Source organism: Protopterus annectens, chromosome 1.part0, assembly GCF_019279795.1.
Source record: "Protopterus annectens isolate FY-2018-M chromosome 1.part0, PAN1.0, whole genome shotgun sequence".
Classification (NCBI taxonomy): Eukaryota; Metazoa; Chordata; order Ceratodontiformes; family Protopteridae; genus Protopterus; species Protopterus annectens.
In genome coordinates this window covers 1,692,355,729-1,692,382,101 of record NC_056725.1, presented here as the reverse complement: position 1 = coordinate 1,692,382,101, position 26,373 = coordinate 1,692,355,729, and the positions used below count along the sequence as shown (strand labels likewise).

The 26,373-nt window shown below is 41.5% G+C and overlaps 2 protein-coding genes across 4 annotated transcripts in view; one reads left to right on the top strand and one right to left on the bottom strand.

The window, feature by feature from the left end:
* Positions 1-15,594: 15,594 nt before the first annotated feature.
* Positions 15,595-17,204, bottom strand: LOC122799563. 2 transcript variants are annotated; one of them, XM_044068708.1, is made up of 2 exons: positions 17,117-17,204; positions 15,595-17,001 (listed from the first exon to the last, which is right to left on the bottom strand). In XM_044068708.1, the coding sequence occupies exon 2, from the start codon at positions 16,661-16,663 to the stop codon at positions 15,704-15,706; it is 960 nt and encodes a 319-aa protein (XP_043924643.1). In that variant the 5' UTR covers positions 16,664-17,001; positions 17,117-17,204; the 3' UTR covers positions 15,595-15,703. The 2 variants fall into 2 exon arrangements, with proteins under 2 accessions (XP_043924643.1, XP_043924634.1); XM_044068699.1 differs by having other exon boundaries at positions 17,113-17,175.
* Positions 17,205-17,297: 93 nt separating this feature from the next.
* Positions 17,298-26,373, top strand: part of LOC122799547 (BUB3-interacting and GLEBS motif-containing protein ZNF207-like) — a 1,273,851-nt gene continuing 1,264,775 nt past the window's right edge. Inside the window, exon 1 of one of the 2 annotated variants that reach the window (XM_044068680.1) lies at positions 17,298-17,472. In XM_044068680.1, the coding sequence (XP_043924615.1) occupies positions 17,429-17,472 (44 nt within the window). In that variant the 5' untranslated portion in view covers positions 17,298-17,428. The remainder of the gene's footprint in view (positions 17,473-26,373) is intronic. The other variant, XM_044068689.1, reaches the window with a different exon arrangement.

Here is a 26,373-nt window from a genome sequence, read left to right as displayed (position 1 = left end):
AGCACTATTATGCTCACATGTAAGTTTCTAGCACTGTGATTTCTTGTAGGAATAGTTAAAGCTAGTAAATATTAATTTGGTATTTTTCCTTGAAATCTGACCTGTCCTACTGTATTATTTTAGGTTTCTGTGTGATCTTTGCACTCTTAGATATCTCTGTGGTGTAGTAGTTTTGTCTGGTGTTTTAATTATTTACTATTAAATATTTTTAAAACCTTCTACATGTGGCTGCTTTGTGTAGAGATAAGTTCTAGAATACATTGCATATTTATACAGGTTATTGCAATAGGCCACTCTAAAGTAAGCCTTGACTGTTAGTCATACTACCATGGGATAATAATATTGCACAGTAATAATTGGATACCCTTTTAAGGGCCTTTTAGTAGCGGATCTTAAATGGGTGGTGGCAGTAATTACTACTGTGCAGTCCGAGTAAAGGGGCACAGCTGGAGAATCTGTGTCAGTCTTTCCCAGGAGTGTCTGTGAAGTTGTATAAATTCTTCTCAAAGTGTGTGTGTGTTGTGTCAGCTACTTGGCAGGGACATGAAGCACTGGTTGGACAGAGGGTACTTGAGGTTCTAGCTTGCCCAGTTAGGCTGAGACCTGGACCCTACAGCTGTGCCAGTGGGGAAGTCTTATTGGGGACTTGGTGAGCAAGGGAGCAGCCAGCCCCAGACTGACTGTGATCTCTGTGTGCACTTAAGAGAAATTGTACTACTGTGTGTATTAGTTATCCTTTCCTCTTTTAGGAGACTACTTCCCTTGTGTTAATGGTGAGGATTGAGGCTCCTTGATTGCTGGGCCAGGGCACGGTCGTCACAAGTGTTTGGCAGTGGTGGGATCTAATTCACATACTAATTGGCTTGCAGTGGTGTGGGTACAGCGAATTACTGTAGCTTATGTACAGTGATCTCTAAAAGTGTTTTGTACTCTATACTCAGAGTTCAGATCACAATTGTTTTATTTCTTTTGTTAACTTAGTGTTAGTCAGGGTGAGCAGGCAGCATATGTCAGCAGAAGACTATGGAAAGCTGACAAGGAGCCAGCTGGTGGAGACGTGCCAGGCTAGGGGACTGGTGCATGGAAACCTGACTAAAGCAGACCTAACTGCAACCTTGGTTACAGCTGCATCAGAAAACAGCAGCCTGGAGGACAATCAGACTGACAGTGGAGATGCATCCTCGGAGAATGGACAGCTCAACCTTTCTGCAGTGGACTTAAAAATCCAGCTGGAGCTAAAAGACTTGAGTTGGAGGCCAGGCATATGGAACTAGAAGCAGCCAAGAAAATGAGGAGTCTACAAGATGAGAAAAATAAACAGAAGAGGAGGCATGACAGGGAAATGCTGACTCTTTGCCAGAGTCATGGAGGTAATGGGGAAGGGAGTAACCGGACCCCAGAAGCACAAAAGGTCAGTAAATTTCTTCCACAGTTTAAAGAGGGGGATAATTTTGATAGCTTCATTCACATGTTTGAGCGGGTATGTAAACAGTATGAAGTTGACCAAGGGCTCTGGGTACAGCTCCTGACCCCCTTACTCCATGGTAAAGCTGTAACTTCTTTAGCAAAAATGTATGACACTGTTTTGATTATACTGCTGTAAAAAGACATTTGTTAGAATGTTTTAAGTTAGCACCTGAAATGTATACGAAAAAGTTTTGTGAGCATAGACGCAAAGCAGATGAAAATGTATGTGAATATGTTGTTGAACTGAGCACTTATTTTCATAGCTGGGTGAGTGGATGTCAGGTCACCACTTTTGAAGGGCTGGCAGACCTTTTGGTAAGGGAACAAGCCCTTAGCACTTTGCCTGAGGACATGATGATCTGGGTTTGGCTGATGAACAGTGTGCTACTTCAGAGGAGTTGAGGAAGAAGGGAGACCAATACCTAGCAAGCAGGGCAGCCCTGCACAGGAAAGGGACCCACGGTACTGCTCACGGGACTAAAGGAACCCATGGTGGGCAGCACAGACTGCCCCAGAAGAATCCACCAGTAGCAGGGGAAGCAACTAGTCCAGGTACACATCCAGGAGCTAGGGTTAAATGTTTTGAATGCAACCAGTGGTGCCATATGGCATATAGATGTCCACGGAGGCAAGGTGGGGAACCAAAGGTGAGGGAGCGAATAAGTGGGAAAGACAAAATGCCAACAGTGTGTTGTCTTGAGACAACAGGAGTATGGAACTGCCATCCTGCAGATGTCCTGAGAGGGAAGGATTTGGATGAGGTAGTAGCATGTACTTGTGCAGTTACATGCAGTGAGGCTAGGAGATAAGTATGTGAGTCTGGTAGCCTGGGGGAGACCCAGATAGACTGCATACTTGCAGCCTGAACTGCTGAGGTGGTTACTTCAGGGAGTGAGCTATGCTGTAGCGGTGAGACTGACAGCTGCTTGTGTGTACTGACGTTCCCTTGGACAGGGCAACTGCAAAGGTAGACATGAGTAGTAGTACCCAGGCTGACAGTGAGGCACCACTGTCACAGGATGGCATACTTCCTGTGGAAGGGGAGCTGGGAAGGGTTACAAGGAGAGACTCAAGTCCCTACATTGCAAGGCCTGATACAGGTAGCTAGGGAGGCACTCGAATCTCAAGGGAAGGGGGAATCTGTATACTGGAACAAAGGGTTACTGTACAGAGAGTGGACCCCTGAGGGAGGGCTAGAAGGTGAGAGTACAGCAGTTGGTAGTGCCTAGAGCTTACCGTCTGGCGCTTCTAGCCATAGCCTAGGATATTCCCTTTGCAGGTCATATGGGCATAAAACGTACAGAGGCGTATTATGGAAAACTTGTATTGGCCTGGAATTTTAAGAGATGTAACAGGGTACTGCAGGACCTGTGAGCAGTGCCAAAAGGTAGGCAAGGCAAGAGACAAGGTGAGAGCTCCTTTGATGCCTTTGCCTGTGATTGAGGAGCCATTTCAGAGGGTAGCTATGGATATTGTAGGTCCTCTGAGTACCCCAAGTTCCACAGGGAAAAAGCATATCCTCATGATTGTAGATTATGCTACATGATACCCCGAGGCAGTAGCTTTGTCCTCCATTGAGGCCGAGAAGGTAGCAAATGCTTGGCTAGAGATTTTCAGCAGGGTAGGTTTTCCAAAGGAAATATTGTCTGACAGAGGTGCCAATTTTATGTCAGACCTGCTGGTTTGTCTGTGGAAGTCCTGTGGGTTGAAGCACATGAAAACCACCCCCTACCATCCCCAGACTAATGGTCTTGTTGAAAGGTTAAACTCTACAATCAAGTCCATGCTACGGGCATTTGCAGATCAGTTTAAGAGTGAGTGGGACAAATATTTGCCCCACCTGTTTGCTTACAGAGAGGTTCCCCAGGAATCCACAGTTTTTTCACCCTTTGAGTTGCTGTATGGGCATAGGGTGAGGGGACCTCTTGATTTAATTCGAGATGAGTGGGAAGGTGAGTGTGAGTCTCACAAGGAGTCTGTTGTGGCATATGTCCTGAACCTCATGACAAGGCTCAGGGAACTCATGGGCCTGGCCCAGGAGAGGCTGGAAGAAGCCCAACAGAAAAAGGTGTGGTATGACAGGAATGCTCAAGCTAGAGATTATGCTGTAGGGCAGCAGGTGATGTTTCTCATTCCTGTCAGACACAACAAGCTGCAAACAGCTTGGGAGGGACCCTACAAGGTGGTAAGAAAGTTAAGTGATGTTAACTACATGGTGGAAGTGCTAGGCAGACGGCAGGGGCACAAATTCTACCATGTTAACATGGTGAAACCTTACCATGATAGGGAGGCCCTTGTGCTGAGCATTTGCAGTGGATTGCAGGAGGAGTCAGAGAGATCTTGTGACCGATCTCAGTGAGGCTCGGGCTGACACCTTGGTGGAAGGGGTAGCAATGTCCCAACAACTATCTCCTACCCAGGTTCGAGAAATGCGAGCAGTGTTGCAGGAGTTTGGGTGCATGTTCACTGGGAAACCAGGGAGCACCCACCTGGTGCAGCACCTGGTGGATACAGGACCCCAAAGGCCTATTAGGCAGGCAAACCTTAGAGGGTGCCTGAGAGAGTCAAACAGACTCTAAAGGAAGAAGTACAGGAGATGTTAGAACTAGGGGTGATGAAGAATCCAACAGTCCCTGGGCCTCACCAGTGGTGTTGGTGCCAAAGATGGATGGCAGCAACATGTTCTGTGTGGATTACAGGAAACAAAATGGTCACACAGAGTCGGATGCTTACCCCATGCCTAGGACAGATGAGGCCCTTGAGCAGCTGGGTGGGGCTAAGTATCTTACAACCATTGAGCTTACCAAGGGTTACTGACAGGTGCCCTCGACTCCCAGTGCTAGAGAGAAGTCAACTTTTGTGACTCCTTTTGGCTTGTATGAGTTCACAAAGATGCCCTTTGGGATGAAGAATGCCCCAGCGACTTTCCAGAGGCTGGTAGATCATATCTTAGCAGGAGCAGGAAGGTTTACCCTTGCTTACATGGATGATATTGCTATCTACAGCCTTTCCTGGAAAGAGCACCTTCAGCATGTCAGGGAGGTGCTGGGCAGACTAGAGAGAGAGCAGGGTTGACCATTAAGCCGAGCAAATGTCAGGTGGGTATAGCAGAGGTCTCCTACCTAGGACAGGGTGGGGAGTGGTAAGATACGGCCAGAACCTACCATAGTGGAAGTTATTCAGGCATGGCTTGCACCTGTAAAAGCAGGTGAGGGCATTCTTAGGGACAACAGGGTACTACAGAAAGCTTGTTCCCAATTACAGTACCACAGCTGCTCCCCTCATAGACCGGACAAGGAAGAACAGGCCAAATAAGGTAGTGTGGACCCCCAGCATGTCAGCAGGCATTTCAAAAGCTTTGGGAAGACCCCCCCCCCTGTGTTAGCCAATCCAGACTACATCAAAGACTTTGTTGTGCAGGTGGATGCTTCAAACTATGGGGTGGGGGCTGTTAGCCAGATTTCCTCAGAGGGAGAAGAGCACCTAGTGGTTTATCTCAGTCGTGGGCTCCAACCCAGGGAGGAATGCTATGCAGCGGTAGAAAAGGAATGTCAAGCCATAGTGTGGGCACTACAAAAACTTCAGCCTTATCTGTATGGAAGAAAATTCACTGTGATGACAGATCGAAACCTTCTAACATGGTTAAACAGAGCCAGTCAGCAAAATGCCAAATTGCTAAGATGGAGTCTGGGGTTGCAAGCATATTATGCCAGTGCAGCACCGCAGTGGGAGTAGCAATGCCAATGTAGATGGGCTCTCAAAACAGGGAATGGGGTGAAGTACACCCCGACAGACCTGACACTCTCAAGTGATGTTTCTCAAGATGCACTTGAAAAACTTGCTCGAGTTCCGGGGGGGGGGGGGTTGTGACGATTGGGGAGAGATGGGCGAAGGCTGCTAGCCTAGTCAAATAGAATTTGATATATAATTATATCAACTGTATAAATACATGTAAAATACAGGCTTGTGTTTTTAAATGAAAGAAAAACACTGTAAAATGCGAACTTCAAGATTGTTACAATGTTGCCCCTTTGCTGTAAAGAAAAACTTGTCAAGCCTTTGAAATTTGTCTTTTGAAATTTAAATGATTTTAAAGTTGGTTCCGGTCTGGCTGGCTGAAGACAATTCTGTCTGTTGTGTTAACTAAGGACTAATTGCTAGAGTGTATTTGTGAAATACCTTTTAGTGTTGTATTCTACTGTGCAGGTGTTAGCTTGCTAAATAATGTAAATGGGTTTTCTATTGGCCTGGGACCTCAGAGCAGGTGTCAAGATGATGTAATATGAATACTGGGAAAACCTAAATGTCAACATGATGTAACCTGGGGAGGACCCAGAGACAAGTTTGTTAGTGATGTTTTATAAACTGTGTCTCAGACAGACAGAAGGCATTTTGATCTTGATATCCAACTTACCAGCACTCTGCTTATGCTCACATGCAAGTTTCTAGCACTGTGATTTCTTGTATGAATAGTTAAAGCTAGTAAAGATTAACTGGGTATTTTTCTTTGAAATCAGGCCTGTCCTACTGTATTATTTTATGTTTCTGTGTGATCTCTGAACTCTTAGATATCTCTGTGGTGTAGTAGTTTTGTCTTGTGTTTTAATTTATTATTAAATATTTTTAAAACCTTCTACCCGTGGCTGCTTTGTGTAGAGATAACCTCTATAAATATGCAATGTATTCTACAGCTTATTATAATAGGCCACGCTAAAGTAAGCCTTGACTGTTAATCATACTACCATTGGATAATAATATTGCACAGTAATAATTGAACACCCTTTTAAGGGCCTTTTAGTAGAGGATATTATTAATTGGGTGGTGACAGTAATTACTACTGTATAGTCCGGGTAAAGGGGCACAGCTGGAGAATCTGTCTCAGATTTTCCCAGGAGTGTCTGAAGTTGTATAAATACTTTTCTCAAAGTATGTGTGTGTTGTGTCAGCCACTTGGCGGGGACACGAAGCACTGGCTGGACAGAGAGGGTACTGGAGGTTCTAGCTTGTCCAGTTAGGCTGAGACCTGAACTCTATAGCTGTGCCAGTGGGGAGTCTTATTGGGGACCTGGTGAACAAGGGAGCAGCCAGCCCCAGACTGACTGTGATCTCTGTATGCACTTAAGGGAAATTGTACTTACTGTGTGTATTACTTATCCTTTCCTCTTCTAGGCGACGACCTCACTGGTGTTAGTGGTGAGAATTGAGGCTCCTTGATTGCTTGGCCAGGGTACGGTTGTCACACCATTCACCTTCTGAGTCACTACTATGCTTTTGTATTCAATACTAGGCACACTTGTGGCCCATAAAAACTTTCCTGTGATCAAAGATTTCTGTACTTCCTTAAGAACGCCTTACATAGTGTTTTCATCTTCTTATTTATGTGGGAGCTTTGTTCAAACACAACAAAAAAGATAAAAATCTAAACAAACAACAGTTCTATAAAGTCAGAGAAACAATACACACGATAAAATTATAACAGTTCAAGACTGTGATAAAATAAATAATAGATAAAATTTCAGTTCTACGAGTCCTGCATTAGATTAAGGGATACCTTCCTAAAAAAACTATTGTTTTAGGAATATACTGAAAGAGAATCTGTGTTTATGCTAGCTCTGCTGGCTATAGAGATAAAGCCCAGACTACAACCCATTTTCAATTAGTGGCTCAGGTGTTGGCATTGCTGGTGAAAGGAGAGAAAGTAATGACAAGGCAGTGCTTGCAAGCCTCTCTGGGAGGGGGGGGAGTAGCATATCTGATGCTCAGTTTCTAAGAGTATAATCCTGATGGAAACCAGATTCCACAGAATCACATTCTTCAAGGGGGACACAGCCTCCTGAAACAAATTTTTCTTGAATAACTGACTGACAAACCTTTGCTGAGGCCAACTACACAACCAAGCTATGCAGCTTACTACCACACATTCAGAGTAGGATTAGGTCTTAATGCACAAAACTCTTGTCTCCAAGAAATATAACAATGCTCTCTCCCCCAAGAATGAACAGATACGCCACAAATGTCTTGCCTCCTACAGCGATGAAAAAGTGGGGGAGAAAGCTTGATGGTCACAGAGGGCAGGTGCCAAAAATACTGGGGAAAAACAGATGTAAAATAACTATTCTACAATCATTTCAACGTTACCTATAAAATAGTAGCTTAATTCTAACCTGTGTAGAAAATTGTGCAATTGCATCCAGGTTGTAGCCAGAAAAGGACATATGCACTAGATCAATTAGCTGGTTGACAGAAGAAAATAAAAGGTTACTGCATTTTCACTTCAAGAAACGAAAATACAGAAACTGACTGCAAACAATACAGAAATTATGTGCATTTCATATGCAACTATGAAGTTATGAATATCTAATCTTGCAAGTCATAACTTCCCCAAAGAGGGCAAACGTGTGCATTATGTCCCCACCTCTATGGGTGTAAATATAAGCACAATTAATAGTTATGACTCTGGACCCCCTGCTATGATTGTTGGCAAATGTTAAAGACTTACCATCTGTAACAAAGATATGCAGTAGCAAGCACCACCATTTCACTGCTTATTCAATGAGATATGCATATGACTGCAAGTAATATTAAACTAAATAAGCATACCTATTTAATGTTTAAAAACATTAAAAACCGTGTTTACAAACAAGTAATATTGTTTTATTTTATGGCATTGCTATTATAGCAACTGTTATAAAGAAAAGCACATTAACATTACAGCTTTCATTTTAACATCTAAGCCCGCCTCCACTTGTCTACATTTTGCTACTGCAGCAACAAACAATGTGTGTGTGTGTGTGTGTGTGGGGGGGGGGGGGTAAGAGGAGTGGTAGCTTTATACATTCAGATGCCTTCAGTCTACGCTATTACTATTATGGCAACTACTATAACAAATCAGGCAAGTTAACACTACAGCTTGCATTTTACTGTACAACAGGAGGCTACCACCTCATTTAAATCCCTCTCCACGTATACAATACTCATGCAACTAAAAAAGTATACAGGTGGGGTGGCAGATCCACTTATATGTTACAAAGCAAGCCTTAATGTTAAAGTACAGTTTTGTACCTACCATAAATGTAGATGTTAGAGGATCTCCATTGCTGCAGTCCTTACATATGGGTATTCCGCTGTCCACCATCGGCCCGAATACCAAAGGGCTAGAACCGGCGTCGGTCATCGGCGCCCAAGACTGACGTCAGTACGTGCCAGTACAAATGCGTATGACCGACGCCATAACCGCAGTCTTTCTTGCCTCAGACGTCAGAATGCAAAAAACACCACCCAAACCCCAATCTAAAAAGAAAAAAGGGGGAAGGAGGGAGGGAAAATTGGACTGCAGCAATGGAGATCCTCGAACATCTACATTTATGGTAGGTACAAAACTGTACTATGTTCTTAGTCTCCCATTGCTGCAGTCCTTACATATGGGTAGAATCCCAGAGCAATGGAAAAAAGGGAGGCTGGCCAACTAAATAGCATCAGGGGCTGCTAACGTGCCCTGTAAGATTGCAGTGGCAAACCCAGCCCTAGACCTAGAATAAAGAGGTAAATGATAATGCTTTGTAAAGTTATGTACAGAACTCCAAGTAGCTGCCTCTAGAATGTCTTTAGTAGCTACTCCTCTCAAAAAAGCAGTAGAGGTGGCCGTAGCCCTAGTAGAATGAGGCCTGATCCCAACTGGAACATCCTTGCCATGATGAGAGTAACAAAAAGCAATACAATGGCCAATCCACTTGGAAATAGTCTGTTTCGAGACAGCCTTCCCTCGTGAAGTCAAAGCAAACGAAACAAATAATTGTTGAGATCTTCTGAACTCTTTGGTTCTGCTCAAATAATACCTTAACTGCCTATGTACATCCAAAGAATGCAAAACTTTTTCCCCTTCATTTTAGGGGTTAGCATAAAAAGTAGGCAAATGTATAGATTGGTTCAATGCCACATTAGAAATCACTTTAGGCAGAAAAGTAGGATTAGTACGCAAGGAAACTCTGTCATTGTGAAATATCAGAAAAGGTTCCACTGCCATGAGGGCCTGTAATTCAGATACCCTTCTAGCAGAAGTAACAGCCAATAAAAAAGCAGTCTTCCAAGACAACAACTGCAATTCAGCTGTAGCTGCAGGTTCAAAAGGAGGCAGAGTCAGCTTTTCCAAAACAAAATTAAGATCCCAGGTAGGAGTAGGAGCCCTCCGTGGGGGTCTTATATTCTTTGCCCTCTAAGAAACTGTTTAACCAATGGATGTGAAAATAAAGGAGGGTCACAATCATAGTGAGCAGAAATAGCTGCAGCATGCACTTTTACAGAAGAGAAGGACAAACCCTTGTCCAATAAAATAGTCAAATATAGCAATGTACAACTCAAATTAGGCAATTTGACATCAAAGCCTTTAGCTGAACTCCAAAGAAAAAATCTCTTCCATTTACCAGCATAAACTTTTCGAGTACTAGGACGCCTGGCTTCCAAAATAACATCCAAAACTTGTTGAGGGAGCTGAAGGTCCTCCTTCTCTAAAACAGAATGCGCCAGGCTGTCAGGTGTAGGGATTGCACCCTGACATTGAGAAAATTATTGTTTTCCTGAGACAATAAGTGAGGAATCTGTGGTAATGGCCAAGGTGTCCCATGAATTAAGCTCCTCAACAGAGGGTACCAATGCGGACGAGGCCAATCCGGTGCTATAAGGATCATGCGAGGTTTGTCCCTCCTGACTTTCAACAGCACCTTTGGAAGAAGAGGCAAAGGAGGAAAAGCATACACGTGAAGGTTGCTCCAACTGAAGGATAGTGCATCTATTTTCCAGGCTTTTGGATGAAATAGCCTTGTGCAAAACAGTGGCAGTTGGAAATTCAGAGGAGAAGCGAACAGATCTATGTCTGGAGTTCCCCAAGCCATGGTCAACTGAAGAAATACCTGAGGGTCCAATTTCCATTCGTGAGGATCCACAATCTGTCTGCTCAGAACATCTGCTAAAGAATTTTGTGCTCCTGGCAGAAACTGTGCTCGAAGAGTGATGTGCAGATTCAAAGCAGTTTCCCATAACAGCATTGCTTGTCTGCAAAGAGGGTAAGAATGAGTACCCCCTTGCTTGTTGATGTACCACATGACAGTTGTGTTGTCTGTTCGAATCAACACCAGTCCTGGTTGAAGTAGGCTATTGAATCCTTCCAAAGCAAATTGAACTGCCAGCATCTCTTTCATGTTGATATGCAAGTGAAGTAGCTCTGGGGGCCAAAGGTCTTGAATCCATTTTCCTCTGAAATGAGCTCCCCAGGCCGACTCCGAGGCGTCTGTCGTCAATATCTGACTTGCCTCTGGTTGGGTCACAGAGAGCCCCTTGTTTAGGTGACATTCCTGAGCCCACCACAGAAATTCTTTCTGAATGCAAGGTAGAATCGAATGACAGTGTCCAAATCGTGGCTGTGTTGAGTCCAAACGCTTTTGAGATACCATTGTAGCTTCCTCATATGCAGTTTGGCATTGGGAAGTACTAGAATGCAAGATGCCATGAACCCCAAGGCTTGAAGGACTGTCCTTGCAGTCAGCCTGGACATTACTGATAGCTGTTGGAAGTATAGGTGAAGATTTCTTTGCTTGTCCGGGGTAAGAAATGCCATCTGAGCAGCTGTATTCAGTCTCACACCCAGAAAACACATCTCTTGTGAGGGTACTAGACTGGACTTTATTTCGTTCACAGAATACCCTAGGCATCTTAGAACTGTCATTACATACTGCAGATGTTGAAGAAGTTCGTGCTTGCCTTGAGCCAAAATCAAACAGTCATCCAGATAAGGATAAATTTGAATTCCTGTTAGTCTGAGAAAAGCTATTACTGGAGCCAGGACTTTTGTGAATACCCTGGGCAGTAGACAAGCCAAAGGGCAATGCAGAGAACTGATAATGCAAATTCCCATTCCGAAATCTCAGGAATTTCCTGCAACTGGGCCTGATAGGAATGTGAAAATAGGCCTCTTTGAGATCCAGAGTCACCATCCAATGATCTTTGCCCAGCATAGGTAACAGCTGTTGCAGTGTTAACATCTTGAATTTTGGAATTTCCAGAAAGGTGTTTAGAATGGACAAATCCAGAATTGGTCTCCAAGTATTTCCTTTCTTTGGCACTAAGAAAAGACGGGAATAAAACCCTGTGCCTCTTTCTGCAGAAGGTACTTCCTGTATTGCTCCCAACTGAAGCAGAGAAGAAATTTGTGTCTGTGCTTCCAGTCTTTGCTGATGAGGCACATCCGGCATACCTTTGAAAGGAGGGAATGTGTGAAAATAAAATTTGTAGCCTCGCTTTATTATGCCCAATACCCATTTGTCTTGGGTAACCAAATGCCAATTCCTTTTGAAAAGTCCCAGTTTTCCTCCTAGAGGAGCTGCCAGCAAGGCAGAGTCCGGCAGCTGAAGACACGGGTCATTGGGTCTGTTTCCGAAAGGACTGACCCCTGCCCTCCCCAGCAGAAGGGGTACCAGAACTCAAAGACCTAGAAGTAACAGGGCCCTGAGAGGAAGCCCTACCTCTACCCCGCCTCGACCTGCCCCTAGATTGATAATCCGAAGAGGGGAAAGACCATCACTTAGCAGGCCAATTCCTACTGAACTTAGGGGGCTGAACCTGTAAAAATTCCTTAACTGTCTGCATAGACTTAGCTTTTTCCTCCATTTTTTTCAAAACTGATTCTACTGGAGGACCAAAAAGAACATCAGATTGTAGAGGAGCATCCATAATTCGAGCCTTAACATGCTCTGACAAGGTCTGATCTTTAAGCCAGGCATGCCTGCGAACAACTGAACTAGTAGCAGCCACCCTGGAAGAAGCCTGTAAAGCATCAAAACCACACTGCAAAGAATGCTTACCAACTTGGTCTGAAGCATGCACTAAATCCTGAAGCTCCTTACATTCAATACCTTCAGCTAAAGCATCTACTTTACATTTCAATTGGCCCAGCAAATAATTTTGATACCTGAGCATATGAAACAGACAATTTAAAGCTCTCATAGCCAAAGTAGAAGAGGTATACAGTTTCTTACCCCACCTATCCAGGACCCTAGCATCCTTGTCCAGAGGAACTGGATTCCTAACCACAGAAGCCCTAACACCTTTGGGGCCTTGAGTAATAGTTTCTGGATCAGCCCTAGGACTCTTATATAAGTACTTGTGAGCTTCCGGAACCCTGTAGTATCTATCTGGTTTAACCGGGGCAGGAGGCAGAGAATCTGGGTTAAGGGCAGCCTCAGAAAATACATCCTGAACAACATCTAGTACAGGGGGAATAGCCAAGGGCCTATGCTGAGGCAAAACAAGAATTCTCTTAGCCTTTACGAGAATCAGAATAATCCTGGCCCTCCCATTTGAAATGTTCCCTCATGGAATGCAAAGTCTCAGAGAAAGAAAAATCTTCTGGAGGGGACTTGAGGGAGTAGTGTCCTCAGCCTCCGAATCAGAATAGGGAGGGAAATCCTGAAGTTCTTCTACAGAGGAATCTGACTCATTGGAAGACTGAACCAAACCCTCCAACTCTGTCTCTACCCTGGGCCTCTTAGAGGGGGGCATAGAACCCCTAATTAAAGTAATCAAATCTTCAGCCATCTTTAACATGTGCTTCCTAGGAGCTGGACCCTGGGGACTAGCACCAGCAGGGGCAGACTTAGACTTAGAATGGGCTTTGCTTTGAGAAGGAGGAGGCCTAACTACCCTATGAGGGGAGGGAACCACTGACATCAGAGAAGCACCCTCAGCCTGGCCTAACACAGGAGAAGCCACTTCCTGTAGTAACAAAGGCTCCCCTTGAGACTCAGGTAAACTTTCCGAAGGAGCCGCTGAAGTAGCCAGCGGTTCTACAGAACCGGCGTCCGGAGTGGACGACTCATCCTGTTTGGACCGCAAAGACTTTTCCTTGCGTTTCTTAGAAGAACCAGTCGTCGGAGAATCCGACGGCATATTGTAATTACAACGTTTACCAAACACCAGCCTAGCACAGTCTAACCGACGTTTAATAGTACGCTTGTTAAAAGTAGCACAAAAGCGACACCCAACAACGTCGTGCTCAGGCCCCAAACAAGGAATGCAGAGTGAATGGTAATCCCTATGAAGAATCTGTTTCCCACAAGAAATACAGTTATTAACTTTTTCTGACATCCGGCAATACTGAGGCAAGAAAAAGACAAAAGTGTCCCCAACGGGGTACTTAGCCCAACTTGGTCTCCGGTCTGAAACTCGAAAACCGACAATTCCAGAACGCCGAACGGCACTTGCAAATGCTGCTTCTGCTTAGGACCACGCGGCAAGAAAGACTGAGGTTATGGCGTCGGTCATGCGCATTTGTACTGGCACGTACTGACGTCAGTCTCGGGCGCCGATGACCGACGCCGGTTCTAGCCCTTTGGTATTCGGGCCGATGGTGGACAGCGGAATACCCATATGTAAGGACTGCAGCAATGGGAGACGAAGAATATCATGCCTTTTCATTTACTTGACTTGCGTTTGCAAAGGTTATTTACCACTAACATATTTATTTTTTTAATTTACAAGTATTGCAGTACTCCAGTTTTACAGTCTTACCCTCACTGCAAATAAAACAACTGCTGTAATCAAAATCCTACATGCACAACTGCAAAGATATAAAATTAACAATCTTCTGAATTTTGATGGCAAACAAACCTGAGTGATCTGCACTTCATAAACTGCGTTACCTGAAGGAGCAGCAAAACAAGCAGTCAGCCCCCAACCTTCTTCACATACACAAGTGTTCAGCAGTGCAAATTCTGTTCAAATTAATCTTCCCATAATGGGCACACATCTTGTTACTGGGTGTGATAACGTAAGGGTGGAGGGGCTTGTATACTGAAAGGCATAACAATAATGCGGCAAAACTATTGCATTTGGAGGTTGTGCAAACACTACAACATTGAAGTACCAGAGTAACACTGGAAACATGAGCCACAAAGCATTAGAAAGGCAATGTTTATATCACATGGGATCATCCATTACCAACAGATAAAAAAACTGATACGAAAAAAACAGACATAGTAATCCATGAAAAGAAGACAAAAGTAGCATTGATCATTAAAATTGTTAGACCCAGTGATTATAATATCTTACGTGCAGAGACACAAACTCATAAAATGCCACCATTTGCAGGCAGAAACAAGGGCAATGTGGAAGGAGGATACCCAGACAGTTACAACAGAAGTAGGAGCAGTGGATCTCAAACAATAATTTACAGACATATTTAGATATGCTACCGATACATGTAACCGTACGAATTGCAGAATTAATCAATTCTGGGCACACTGCGGGTGCTGCGAACAGCACTTTTTGCTGACAATGAAGACTGAAACGATACTAATTTCACAAACGTCAATCATACTTTGACTTAGGAATGGAACATTAAAACATTTAACATTAAGTATGAAAAATGGAAACTAATGGACATTACCGACAATATCAATGAAAAAAAAGTCATATGCATCCAGCAAGGGGGCTGCTGCCCCTGCTTTATATAGTTCTAAGTGTCTTGCAGTGTTCACCCCCAAACAGATGTTACACTTTTACCACAGGTGGTGCCTGCCAACATGCATCATGGTGTGTCCCATTATAAACTACTGCACATTACTGCACCATAATGCGCAGTATCGTAACCTTAGTTTCAATACACTTAAATAGCCAAATCAGAAAAAGCGGTGACATTTTAACATCAATACAGAGTTTACTGCCCTGTGCATAAATAGTCTCAACACTATACTTCTCAACCTCTTAGAGCAAGAACTCTGGCCAAAGGAGGAAATAATGGGGGAAGGGAGACAAATGCCTAAAAATAGGCACACTTCTTAAATATTGCTCTTACAAAAAGCTGACAGAATAACATATTTTGCACTAGCATAGGTTTTCTGAAGGATATGAAGTCTGAAAAATCAAATGCCTGCCATTACTTTTCGACAAGAGTTCTTGATTTACCAGTGATTTGCCAGAAAACTACACTTTTATGAGAAATGGACCAAAAATATGGGTCAAAAAACTTGGACATTCTGTGAAAATTTTAACAGTTGAGAGCTATGCCCCAAACATTCTACATATTCGGCATTTTATACAGCATACGTTTACTGATTATATTTAAAACAGACAGCTTGATTTACTATAAGTCAAAATTTTATTAAACTGAAAAACACACTTTGTAATAGTTCTTAGATCACCAGAAACAGTAAACCACAAAACAAACAAAGAACTTTAACCAACAAAATTAGTACACCGTAAAAAAATAGAAGAATATCACATTATGCTGTGCAGGTGTCATACTCTCAGTCGCTTTGCTGTCTTGGTACTCACGAATGTGGTGAAACATATTTTCAAATGCAGCGTCTACATTTTTCCCGTACCTGTCTCGCCACATGAATTCGTGCAAGTAAGAAGGTGCCACGTTCTTCAGACTGCCATTCATGTGATGGAAGAATTTCTTTGCTCTGGACCAGTAGCCTACCACGGCATTAAGATGTGCGCCCGTGGTACGGTCTACAAAGTTTTCAGAACGATTTATAGTTAAATGAGCGTAATTCATGTTTGGGATGGCATCCAGCCCACTATACATTGACGCAAGGTGAGTAACAACTGTACTTTCTGGTAAAACATGTTCAGTGATTACGGACAAGAGAGTGGCTGCATCTTTTTTGGCCACAAAGGTCATAAAGCCATATTTTTCAGTGCAATCATACATTCTGAAGACCCACTGGCTTGTCATGCCATCCTTCCTTCCACTCTTTGTCTTCACTATTGCATTGACATCGACCTGCACGACTTTGCCAGGGCCCCCAAGTTTTATTGGCGCTTGCAGCATTTTCCAGCTACACACATCTTGCAGTAACCTGTACCAGTTAACCGCAGTGTTTCTAGGTATGCCCACAAACATGAATGCATCTTTCGCAGGAAATTTCATTGCCCATGTATGTATAAGAAGAATCAGGGTACGCAGCGGTAGACGACACTTATAAAAATAGGTACCAGCCAGCAGTCCACTGCTTCTCCTGCAGATGCCCTTTTTGCACTTCCACACAAATGTTTTACGCCTTGACACAAAAGACATACCAGTGCCACATTTGTGGCAGTTCTTTTGCTCTTTGAGAATTCCAAACTGGCGCAAAAACGAAATTACAGTGAACTCAGACTGCCTAATTTCCGACAGTTTATCAAATGTGTACACAGGCATTTTTTGTAAAGTACAGACTCTCAAACGGTCTTCAAACCCAAGAATTGCGCATGAGACTTGTTATAAATAGCTATAGTCCTACGCAGCAGCTTTATTCTGCAGGGAATTTTTATTCATATACCAATTCATGGATTGCTATTAAAGCCTTTACTGGGACGGGTAAATCGTGGTTATTTTCTCAGACTTGTTGATTCGTGGAACATTAATCCTGGGCGGTAGCTACCACATCTCGTAGACTTTACCTACTTAACGCCGCGGATAAGAGGCAGGCCAGACGATTAAAACGCATTACCATGCACCGTTATACCCTGAAGGATTCATTTGTAAAATCTGACTTTCTTCATTGTCATTAAAAAAAAAAAAAAATCGTAGTGAGTTGAAACTTAATTCTAAAAAAAAAAATCCCATACAAATCTATACTGTTAAAAAAATCTTTTTAGTGTTCATACCAACCATGCACAAATCTGACTTATACAGACAACTACTTGCACAAACCCTACTTAAACTTTTTAGACCACAAGTCTTTGCGCGCTCACCAACCCGTGTCGCTTATGTAGAACGCATAAACACGCATTTTTCTACAACGTACACAGCGTGCGTGCTTTTTTGCCTGCTCTTTGTACGTAAGCCAATGAGGCTCGTTTAAGCAATATACAGTGAATCGACTATCGCGCACTTGAAGCTGGTATTTCTGTGAAGAAATCCAGAGAGGGCCTTGTTTGGGTTTGTGTGCTTTTCTAGGTTAGAACATCTTTTCAGTTTATAATGGGAAGAAAAAAGAACAAGAAAGCGATGAAACCTTGGTGTTGGTATCCTTTTTCGTGTATTAGTGAAATGTTTTGGAAATTAAGGGCCCTTTAAAGAGGTTGATACAGTAAACACATTCCATCATTTTAATATTCATGTATCTATAAAAGGCGATCCTGCTGAAGACTGTACCTTGGTAGCCTGAAAATCTAAAGTAGCCGTGGCAGCAGAATACTCTTAATATTGTTCCTTATTTGGGAGATAAACATTTTCTTGCAACCCTTAGCCCCAATTCCTAGTTTTAACTTCTGCTGACATGTACCACAGTGCTTTCATTTCCTGCAACTTTAACTTTACGTAACAGTCCGTCTGTCCTAGTGATGATTGTAGGGGATGTGCTCTGTGACTTTTATTAGTTGTTTTGACAAAAAAAAAAAATAATAATAATCATAACATGCCTCCATGTGTTTGTGTATTTCAACTGCTTGTACGTATCATCACACAAATCACTTTATTTTTAGTGACTCGATTTTGAGTCCGGCAGAATTTTGTATTAATGCGAGACGTTTGCTTGTCAAATGTCCTGTCATCCCTAACTAGAACAACATACCGACTGCTTTCGTTTTCTTGTTGGGATGTGTAAGAAATATAGTTTTCAGTCTGTCGAGTAGTTTAGTTGTCGGTGTTTTTATTCCTGTTCATTACGTTTTTTTTTTTTTGCAGACTTTATTATGCATTTAAGATACCCGCCCTTGACCAGGAAGCTGTAAGGGCTTCTGAACGTGTGATTTATTATGAAAAGGTGGCCATGCACCCGTGTGTATGTGTGTGGAATGTTGGGGGGGGGAGGGGGGGTAATGGATAGGCTTCTGAATTTGTATGGATCCTTTCCATCATGTACTGTATTTTTATTCATCTACAGACTCAGTATAGAGTACATGGGCATCATGCGTTTACTTTGGAATTCATATCCCGTTTTGTTTAGTTGATTGCTTATACTAATGTGCAAATTCCACATCCATTTGGGCACTTATGGATGTATAACCAATATGTATGGATTGTGTGTACGTTGGGATCAGTGATCGCCATACGTAGATAATGTGTGACTTGTGCCCAAGTACAGTTCCCAGAGCCAAATTTGGCGTGGGACTCGTATCTCTCAACTGTACAGATTCTCGCAGAATGTCCATATTTTTGCCTTACGTTTTTGGTCAGTTTTTTATAAAATTATGTGGGTTTTGTTTGGCAAATTAGTCACAAATAAGTAAAGATTGAAGTTAGAAAATGACAAAATTTGAGTTTCAGACTTCATACCATTCAGAAAATTAATGCTAATGTAAAACCTGCTATTCTGTTAACTTTCCAAGTTTTTAAGAACAATATATAAAAATTGCCCCTATTTTTGCTCTTTTGCCCCACTTTCATTCATGGCTTTGTCCAGATTTCTTTCACTTGGAGGTTGAGAGGTATGGACTGGGGCTGTTCATGAGTACTTCATCTAGCACATTATGTTCCTTTTATGTTGTAGATACTCGCACTTGATTTATGTTTAGAAATGTATATTTTCCAGCCATCCTGGGTTGTTTACATCACTGTTTGTTGTAGATTGGAGGTAGATGTCGCTGATTCATACAGTCTAATCTCTTTGAGTAAGAAATCAGGACAAAGCTTGAAATAATGGTGACAAAGACCTAAACGTAGGGACAGATTTTAAATATTGCTCTTATAAATTTGGTTGCTAGAATAACAGATTTTGTGTCAGCATACATTTTTCTCAAGGATGTGAAATCTGAAACTCTAATTTCTGTCAGTATTTAGTGACTTCATCCCTTGGTGATTTGCCAGAAAGCCATAGATTTTATGTGGAACTGACCAAAAATATGAGACAAGAATCTGGACACTTTGGTGGTATACTTTGCTTGCTGATTAGTTTCTAAAATAGTTTTAGTATTCCCGTGGTTTCTGTAGATAATTGTTTTCTGTGGGATACAAAAGTAGAGTATTTATTGGCAGGACCTGCCTTTGATTAACTGGTGCCCTAGGCAGAAGGTCTTCACAGCACCCCCCCCCCCAATACCACCCTACACCATACAGATTACTGGAAAAACTCCCCGGCTAGAGGGGCGCACTAGGCGGCTGCCTATATGGCCAGTGCATAAGGCCAGTTATGTTTATTGGATGACATTTCAGATTACTGATATGGCCCAAAAAATTTTTAATCAGTACTTACATTGGCTTTGGCAGTAGTATGTTTTGTGATTTGAAGCTTGGGGTGTAAGTTGGGTCACAAGTTGTATGTACCTTTGGTCCATAGTGTTTATGATGTGAGTTGTGGATAAGAGTGAATAGTGCAGCCTGTATAGAATGTGCAGTGATGTATTTGTTCGTTGTCTTTATCTTGATAGTATAAATGTTAGTGACTGTAAGAGCTTGGCATTTTAGACAAGTATAATCATTTAAAAAGAGAAGTTGATATGAATCTGAGGATAGGTTATTTTTGTGTGTGCTGCTATAGATTTGTTGCAAATTATTTTTTTTCTTTTAACTGCCGAACCAGCAGTAAGAAATGCACATGTATACTTTTGCATTGTTAGCTCAGCACTTTTTGAAGATTTTTAGTTGGAGTTCATCATTACTTGAAATTTGATGCAGTTTTAAGTTTGATATGGGGTGCAGTGTGCATTTGGTTCCACATGACTGCTGTAGAAGCAGGATAGTTGATTGGCTCTGAAAGGTCCAATATTGTCCACCCCCCCTTATTGAATATTATGTTTAGAAAATGCTGCATCTATGAAGCTGTATTATTGTGTTTGTTCGCTTGTTTTGATGTAAAACAGTCTCATCTCCTTTCTGTAAAAGCAAGAAGTGTTTACATTGGTAGTAGTTCTGCTGTATTAATTTGTCGCTGTTAACATTTTTTTTATTTAAAATTTGTTTATTGATCACAACTGACCAGTTTCAGTCTCGGCTTGAGCTTGCAAAGAAAGTCAGAGAATTACATTTAGTGAGAGGTAGCGACAGTGAAGTGAAAATAATTTTTTGTAAAATATACACATGTAAAGTACTACTATTGTTTAACAAAATGGTATATACACTTATAAATATATATTGTATTTACAGTAAAGCAAAAAAAAATCGTTTGGAAAATGAGTTGTCTAAGTGGGAATGATAGAATAGTTGTGTGGAGTGAAGGATGTTAAAATTTATGAATAGTTGAAAATAGTTACGTTAAGCAAAAAATTATGTGAATAAGATATGTATTGGTGCAATAAAATTATGTGAATAAGATATGTATTGCTGCAATAGAATCTACCATATGAAGAACAGGAAGAATGTTAACAAGAAGCAGAGCGTGATGTAGCCCGGGCTAGGTGATATCATTAGAGGATAGGCAGTGACATTTAGCTGATGAAAGGAGGAGGGTTTTTAATAGTGTCCTAAATGTATGGTAATATGAGATTTCTTTTTATTTGCAAGGGAATACTTTCCTAGAGTTTTTAGCCTTGTATATAAGAGCAAGTGAGATCAATGTAGAGTACAATTGAGTTTAGTTTTGGGGATTGCTTTGTGGGACTTTTGAGGTTGTAAGAGGAAGGTTGTCTAGATTAGAAGCTAGGGGAGAGGATATTTGGTTGATTTGGAGTTTGAATAGTTGGGATTGTAGAAGAAGGTTCAGTACCAAGCTAACTGCCCTTGCGAGCCATTTTAAGCCTAGCCAATTATCCCTTGTGAGACTCAAACCCTGCACCTTGTGTTTGTAAGGCAAACACCTTAACCATTAGGCCACCCTCCCAACCCTTACATTTACTGAATAGGTAGCCATTCTGCTTTTTCAGTGTTTTACAGTGGTGGTCATTTTAGAGGACTGGGTAGTAAGTTTACACTTTTATTGGTTATTGTTTATGTGTGGAGTTTTTTTATGATGAGGCTATGAGGGGAGGTTTTATTGAACTTTGGAGAGTAGGGTGTGTTTGCCAGTGGCTGCTCTGAAGGTTTTAGTAAGGGGGTATTTGCCCCAAAAAGAAGACTGACCTTTTTCCTTGGGTAATCAGTGTGGAAGCAAAAGGTAAAGGATGATTCAAGCCAAATATGAAGATATCTTAGAATAATGATTACAGCTGAACTGCATACAGTTTTATTCATATTCTTCATTTTTCAGAAAGGAGGTAATGTAGAATATAAGGCAGTTTAGTCAGAAGCAGATTCTCATTGCTGTATTGGTCACACATGCCATCCATGCTGACTTCACTCCTTTAGTAAAAAGGTCATGGAACAGAGCTCCATAAATCCATTTGCACTGTCATTTGAAAGATGGCAGAGAAGATCAATGATTTCAGCAGATTACATTGTGCTCCGAGATGGTGTACTTTCTAATTTGCTTTAAACTATGTTACGTCAAGCAAAGTTCTTCATTAGCACTCTTCAAGAAAAATCTTGATGAGTGGATGAGAAATAGGAAGTACACCCCGGGATCACGTCTCTGTCTCTGCTCGATAGTGGCACAGGCAAATAACTTTCTTGAGTGGCGTAAGCCAGGGAACATTGTTGGCTAGGCTTACGTAGGCCCTTGGTCAGATAGCCTAGTACCTACCTATGAACGTATTTGCAGTCTGAATCATAAAAATAAAGACTTGCATAAAAACTTAATTATGCAATTTATTTGTAGTTGCGTTTTATAATCTGATGAAGGAATTTGAAGTTTAAATGTCATGGAGAGATTGTTTCCGGGTTGCAGCAGTAGCTGTGAAACATGTGACTTTTATTTACACGCTTACAAAGCTGGTCTTGAATGTCTGTAGTGGTAAGCAAGACTGTTTTGAATGATAACACATTACTTTAATGATAACACAATGAAGTGTGAAGATATATGATAATATGTCATTTATTTCTTTTTGTTATTTACTTAGTGATCTTTCAGTTTGAGAGACAAAAAGAACAGTTAAGTATTTTTTTTTTGTCAGTACTCAAATTTCAGCAAGAAATATAGATAGGCTTGTTTATGAAAAGACCCTCAATGTACACAAACATATCCATAATGCACACTGATTAGTGAAACAATTTTTTCAAGCCTATTTTTAAGGATTTTTTATTCAACGTACCATATTTACGTTTTTACATTATTCGTATGTAGAATTCTTTTATTTAATAATATGCTTTATTTCTATTTTGAGTCTTGAGTTAATGGTACTTTTCAAGCCTTTGCTATTTCTTAGGTGATTTTTTTTCTATCTGTGTTTTAGCTGGTTTTATACATGTGTTTTTAGTGTACTGTTTACTGCATTCTAGTTCATAGTGTACGGTGTTACTTGAATGCACCCCACAACTTGTGAAAAGGAATGTTCTGTTGTGGGGAGAAAGTGCAGTCTGATGTGTTTTAAATTGTGTGTGATTGTTGTGGTTCTATTCAGGGTATTAGTTTTAGTTTTCAGAATGTGGTAAAAAAAAAAAAGCCATGGTGACAAGAACATTAAGGATGTAAACAAACGGAAGTGACATAAAAGCAAACATTTTGGGTATGTCACTCCTCATTTACACTAAAACAAAGCCAATATGCGAATGATAGAATTTATTAATAGTAAACTGGTCATTACAGTGAACTGGTCGAGTTGTAAGGAGTTTATTATAGTTAAAAATAACTTTAAGTTGCTTACATCTCCATTGTTGTAATCACTTAATTCAGAAAGGAAGCTGATTTTTTAATGATGTGTTTCTGAAAATTAACTTTGAAAATTCATCCTTACCCATGGATGGGCAGCACAAATGCTTGAAGTTGCATTGTGTTGAAGGGGATGTTTGGCATTGCGTATGATGTTCATAGGCAAGTATTAGGCTGGATGTCCTTGCATGCTATTTTTAAGCCTGATTTCCCTTTTTGTGTTGGAGTTAACCTGTCCCATTTGGTTAGCGATTGGTCTTACCCGTCCCATGGTAGATGATTATATATTACTCCTGATGAGAATAACTGGGATCATACAGTAGATAATATGAGGGGACCCATGAATGGGATAAATCTTTTAGGAGCTGCCTCTGTACATTAGTAGTATTGGGCAGTCCTAAGGTAAACTTTTCGGTTTCCCATCCATAGTTCTAAGTTGCAGTTGAATGTGGACGGGGATGAACTTTGTTTTATGTGGATGAGCGATCTGCTCCAGAGCAGTGGTATCCCCCTGCAAGATGTACCTGTCCCTCCAAACCATTCTGTTGATGTTGCAGGAGAGGTTTAGATCCCTAGACCTAGTATTTATGATGCCATTTGACTTGCTGGTATGCTTTAAATCCAAATCCATCAGTACTGGCTTAGAGGATGGCTTGTATGCCAGACATAGGTAATCTCTTAGCAGTTTGTAGTATACAGAGTATAGTGATAAGGCTTTGATTTAGTCTATGTAAGACGCATTGTTTAGCCCTTGTATCCTTTTAGTAAGGAATGTGTGTGGGCATTCCAGTTCTTACACATGTCTGGACAGATACACACCAAAGGGGGGGGGTTATATTCAGTGATTGGCCTAATGTGGACTGAGTAAAGGGGAACGGTTATGCCGTAGATCTAGAGACAATCCCTTTGTTTATAAGCTGTGCAGTATAGACGGACTTTCTTATAACAACATAAGAGGTGATCTCTGCTTGACTTGCAAAGCAATGTCTGATCCAGCTATGTTAGAAATGCTGCATCTAAAGAAATCCTAATCCCTCCACACCACACGCTCCAGAGTCCTCAGTCTCATTACCACAATCAACAGAACATGCTGGAGGGACAGGTTCATAACCCAGACACTGCCCATGCTTTGGAATAGACTTCCCATACATGTCAAGCAGAGCACCTCACTAGCCATCCTCAAGAGAAATCTTGATGAGTGGATGGGAAATAGAAAGTTGACCCCGGGGATCACTCCAGTGGCTCTACTTGATTGAGGCACTGGGAACTAACGACAGGCGGCACAATCTCAGGGCACTTCTATGGGCTAGGCTTATAAAGGCCCAGGGCCATTAGCCTAGTACACACCTATGAATCTATGAAATGTTGGTCAAAAGTTAGGATACTGTCCACATGTTTCCAAATCTGGAACAACTGGGTCAACTCTTAGGGGCATATTGTAAATGTGGTAGTTCATTGGGGATAGATGACTTTCCAAAAGATATGGTAATCTCTTTATTGGCATTTTGTTTCAGTCCATGATTTAAGCATCATTTATTTATTTGGGACAAACCTTCCTGCAGGATGGCCAAGTCATTGGGGATTCAGTTACTGCTCCCAGTTTGCAGTCATCTGCAAACTTAGCCAGAACCATTTGGTGTTGGCCTTTACTTCTGAAAAAGTAAATGCCAAACAGGAGAGTTCCCATTACAGAACCCCAGTGACTCTGTTTTTTTTTTTTTTTTTGTGGAGGGAGCATTTCTTAGTTTGATTTCCTATCTGGAGCCATTTGGCAATCAAGTGGATGACACAGGAGTTTTATTCGCTGATTATTTAGCTTTTCTACTACGTCTAGGTTGGGAATTGTGTCAGAAGCTTTGGCTAGGTCAAGGTATGCAGTGTGCATCATTTTGCCATCATTCATTGCTTTGGTGACCTTTTCAAAAGAAACGCATTGAGTAAGCATGACCTACCCTTGGCAAATCCAGACTCGGACTGGTCCAGTGTTTGGAGGTTCCCTGTGTTCTGATTGATTAGTTCCATGATAAGTATGATCGGCCTCATATGCAAAACCATGGAAAGACTTGAAAATCTGTAATTGCCTGGGTCTGCGGAATTCCTCTCTTATGCAGGGGAATAACTGTATCTGTTCTCCATTCGCTTGGTACAAAACCTGTATGGAGGCTAAGACTGAACAGTTTTGTTAGGGATGTGGCTGAATCATACTTCATGGTGTTTATGATGCATCCAGGGCTATTGTCAGGGCCCATGGGTAGCTTTTGCACTTTTAGGACTTTGTTTTATGTGATAGCTGGAGGCATGCCAGTTTCAGGTATATCTTGAGGGACAAACGGAGGAGAGAGAGAGTTGAATTTAGAGCTAAACCTATTGGCCAGTAGCTTCACTGCATCTCCAGCCTTGGTGTAGGTAACATCATTCACAATTAGTTCAGTACATTGCTGCATTGTGCTTATGTTTTGGGAGGGCTCTGGTAAACCAGCTATTGTTTCCATGACTGCTTTGATCCCCCAGTGTGTGCGTGTATGTGTATATCTAAAAGGTGTTGGGGAGAGGGGGACTAGAAATTGTTTTACTGTTCAAATAGTTGTGAGTTGCCCATATAATGACATCAGTACATTTGTCTAGATGTACTGATTGAGCCAGGACATTTGTAGGTATTCATGCTGCACTTTCTTGAGTAGGCATTAATTTTAAAATGTAATTGACAGAAACATAGCACTATTAAGACTTCCTTTCTGACTGAGTAAATGATAGCGGCAACAAAGATGCTGTCTACTTACAGGTATATGTTTGTGTGTGTAGTTTTTTTTTCTTTTTCCAGCTATAATAATATCTTAAGCTTTATCTTTAAAATGGAACCAAATTAATTTTTATTTCTGCTCCATTTCTTGGTAAGCTTGTAGTTTTATTGGCCAGTCTAGTTCAAAACAGAACAGTAATGTATCCCAGTTGCCCCTTGCAAAAGGAGTGTGAACCACTTGTAGAACCTGAAACATGAAGTTATTTCCTTTGTTTATTATTTGTATTTTGTTGGATTTTTTATCTGTATGATTTGCTGTAGATCTTGTGCATCTGTATAAATGGCTTAAGTCTTTTAAACATTCTGTTTCCCCCCTAGTATAAAATGTCCCTGTGTTTACAAGAAACTATATTGAACTTTTCTCTCTAGGCCCTCACCGAAAACGGTAAAATTATCTAGTCGGGCTTTCTCCGTAAACAAATGTCGGTAAATAAAACTGCATAGTTTGTTCTGCGTTTATCTAGCAATTTGTTTTAGTACACCCTTGATATGCTTAAAAAAATCCAC

What these genes read in the sequence shown, in the direction of transcription:
- LOC122799563 (XM_044068708.1), bottom strand. Translation starts at nt 16,663, where the DNA reads ATGCCTGTGTACACATTTGATAAACTGTCGGAAATTAGGCAGTCTGAG.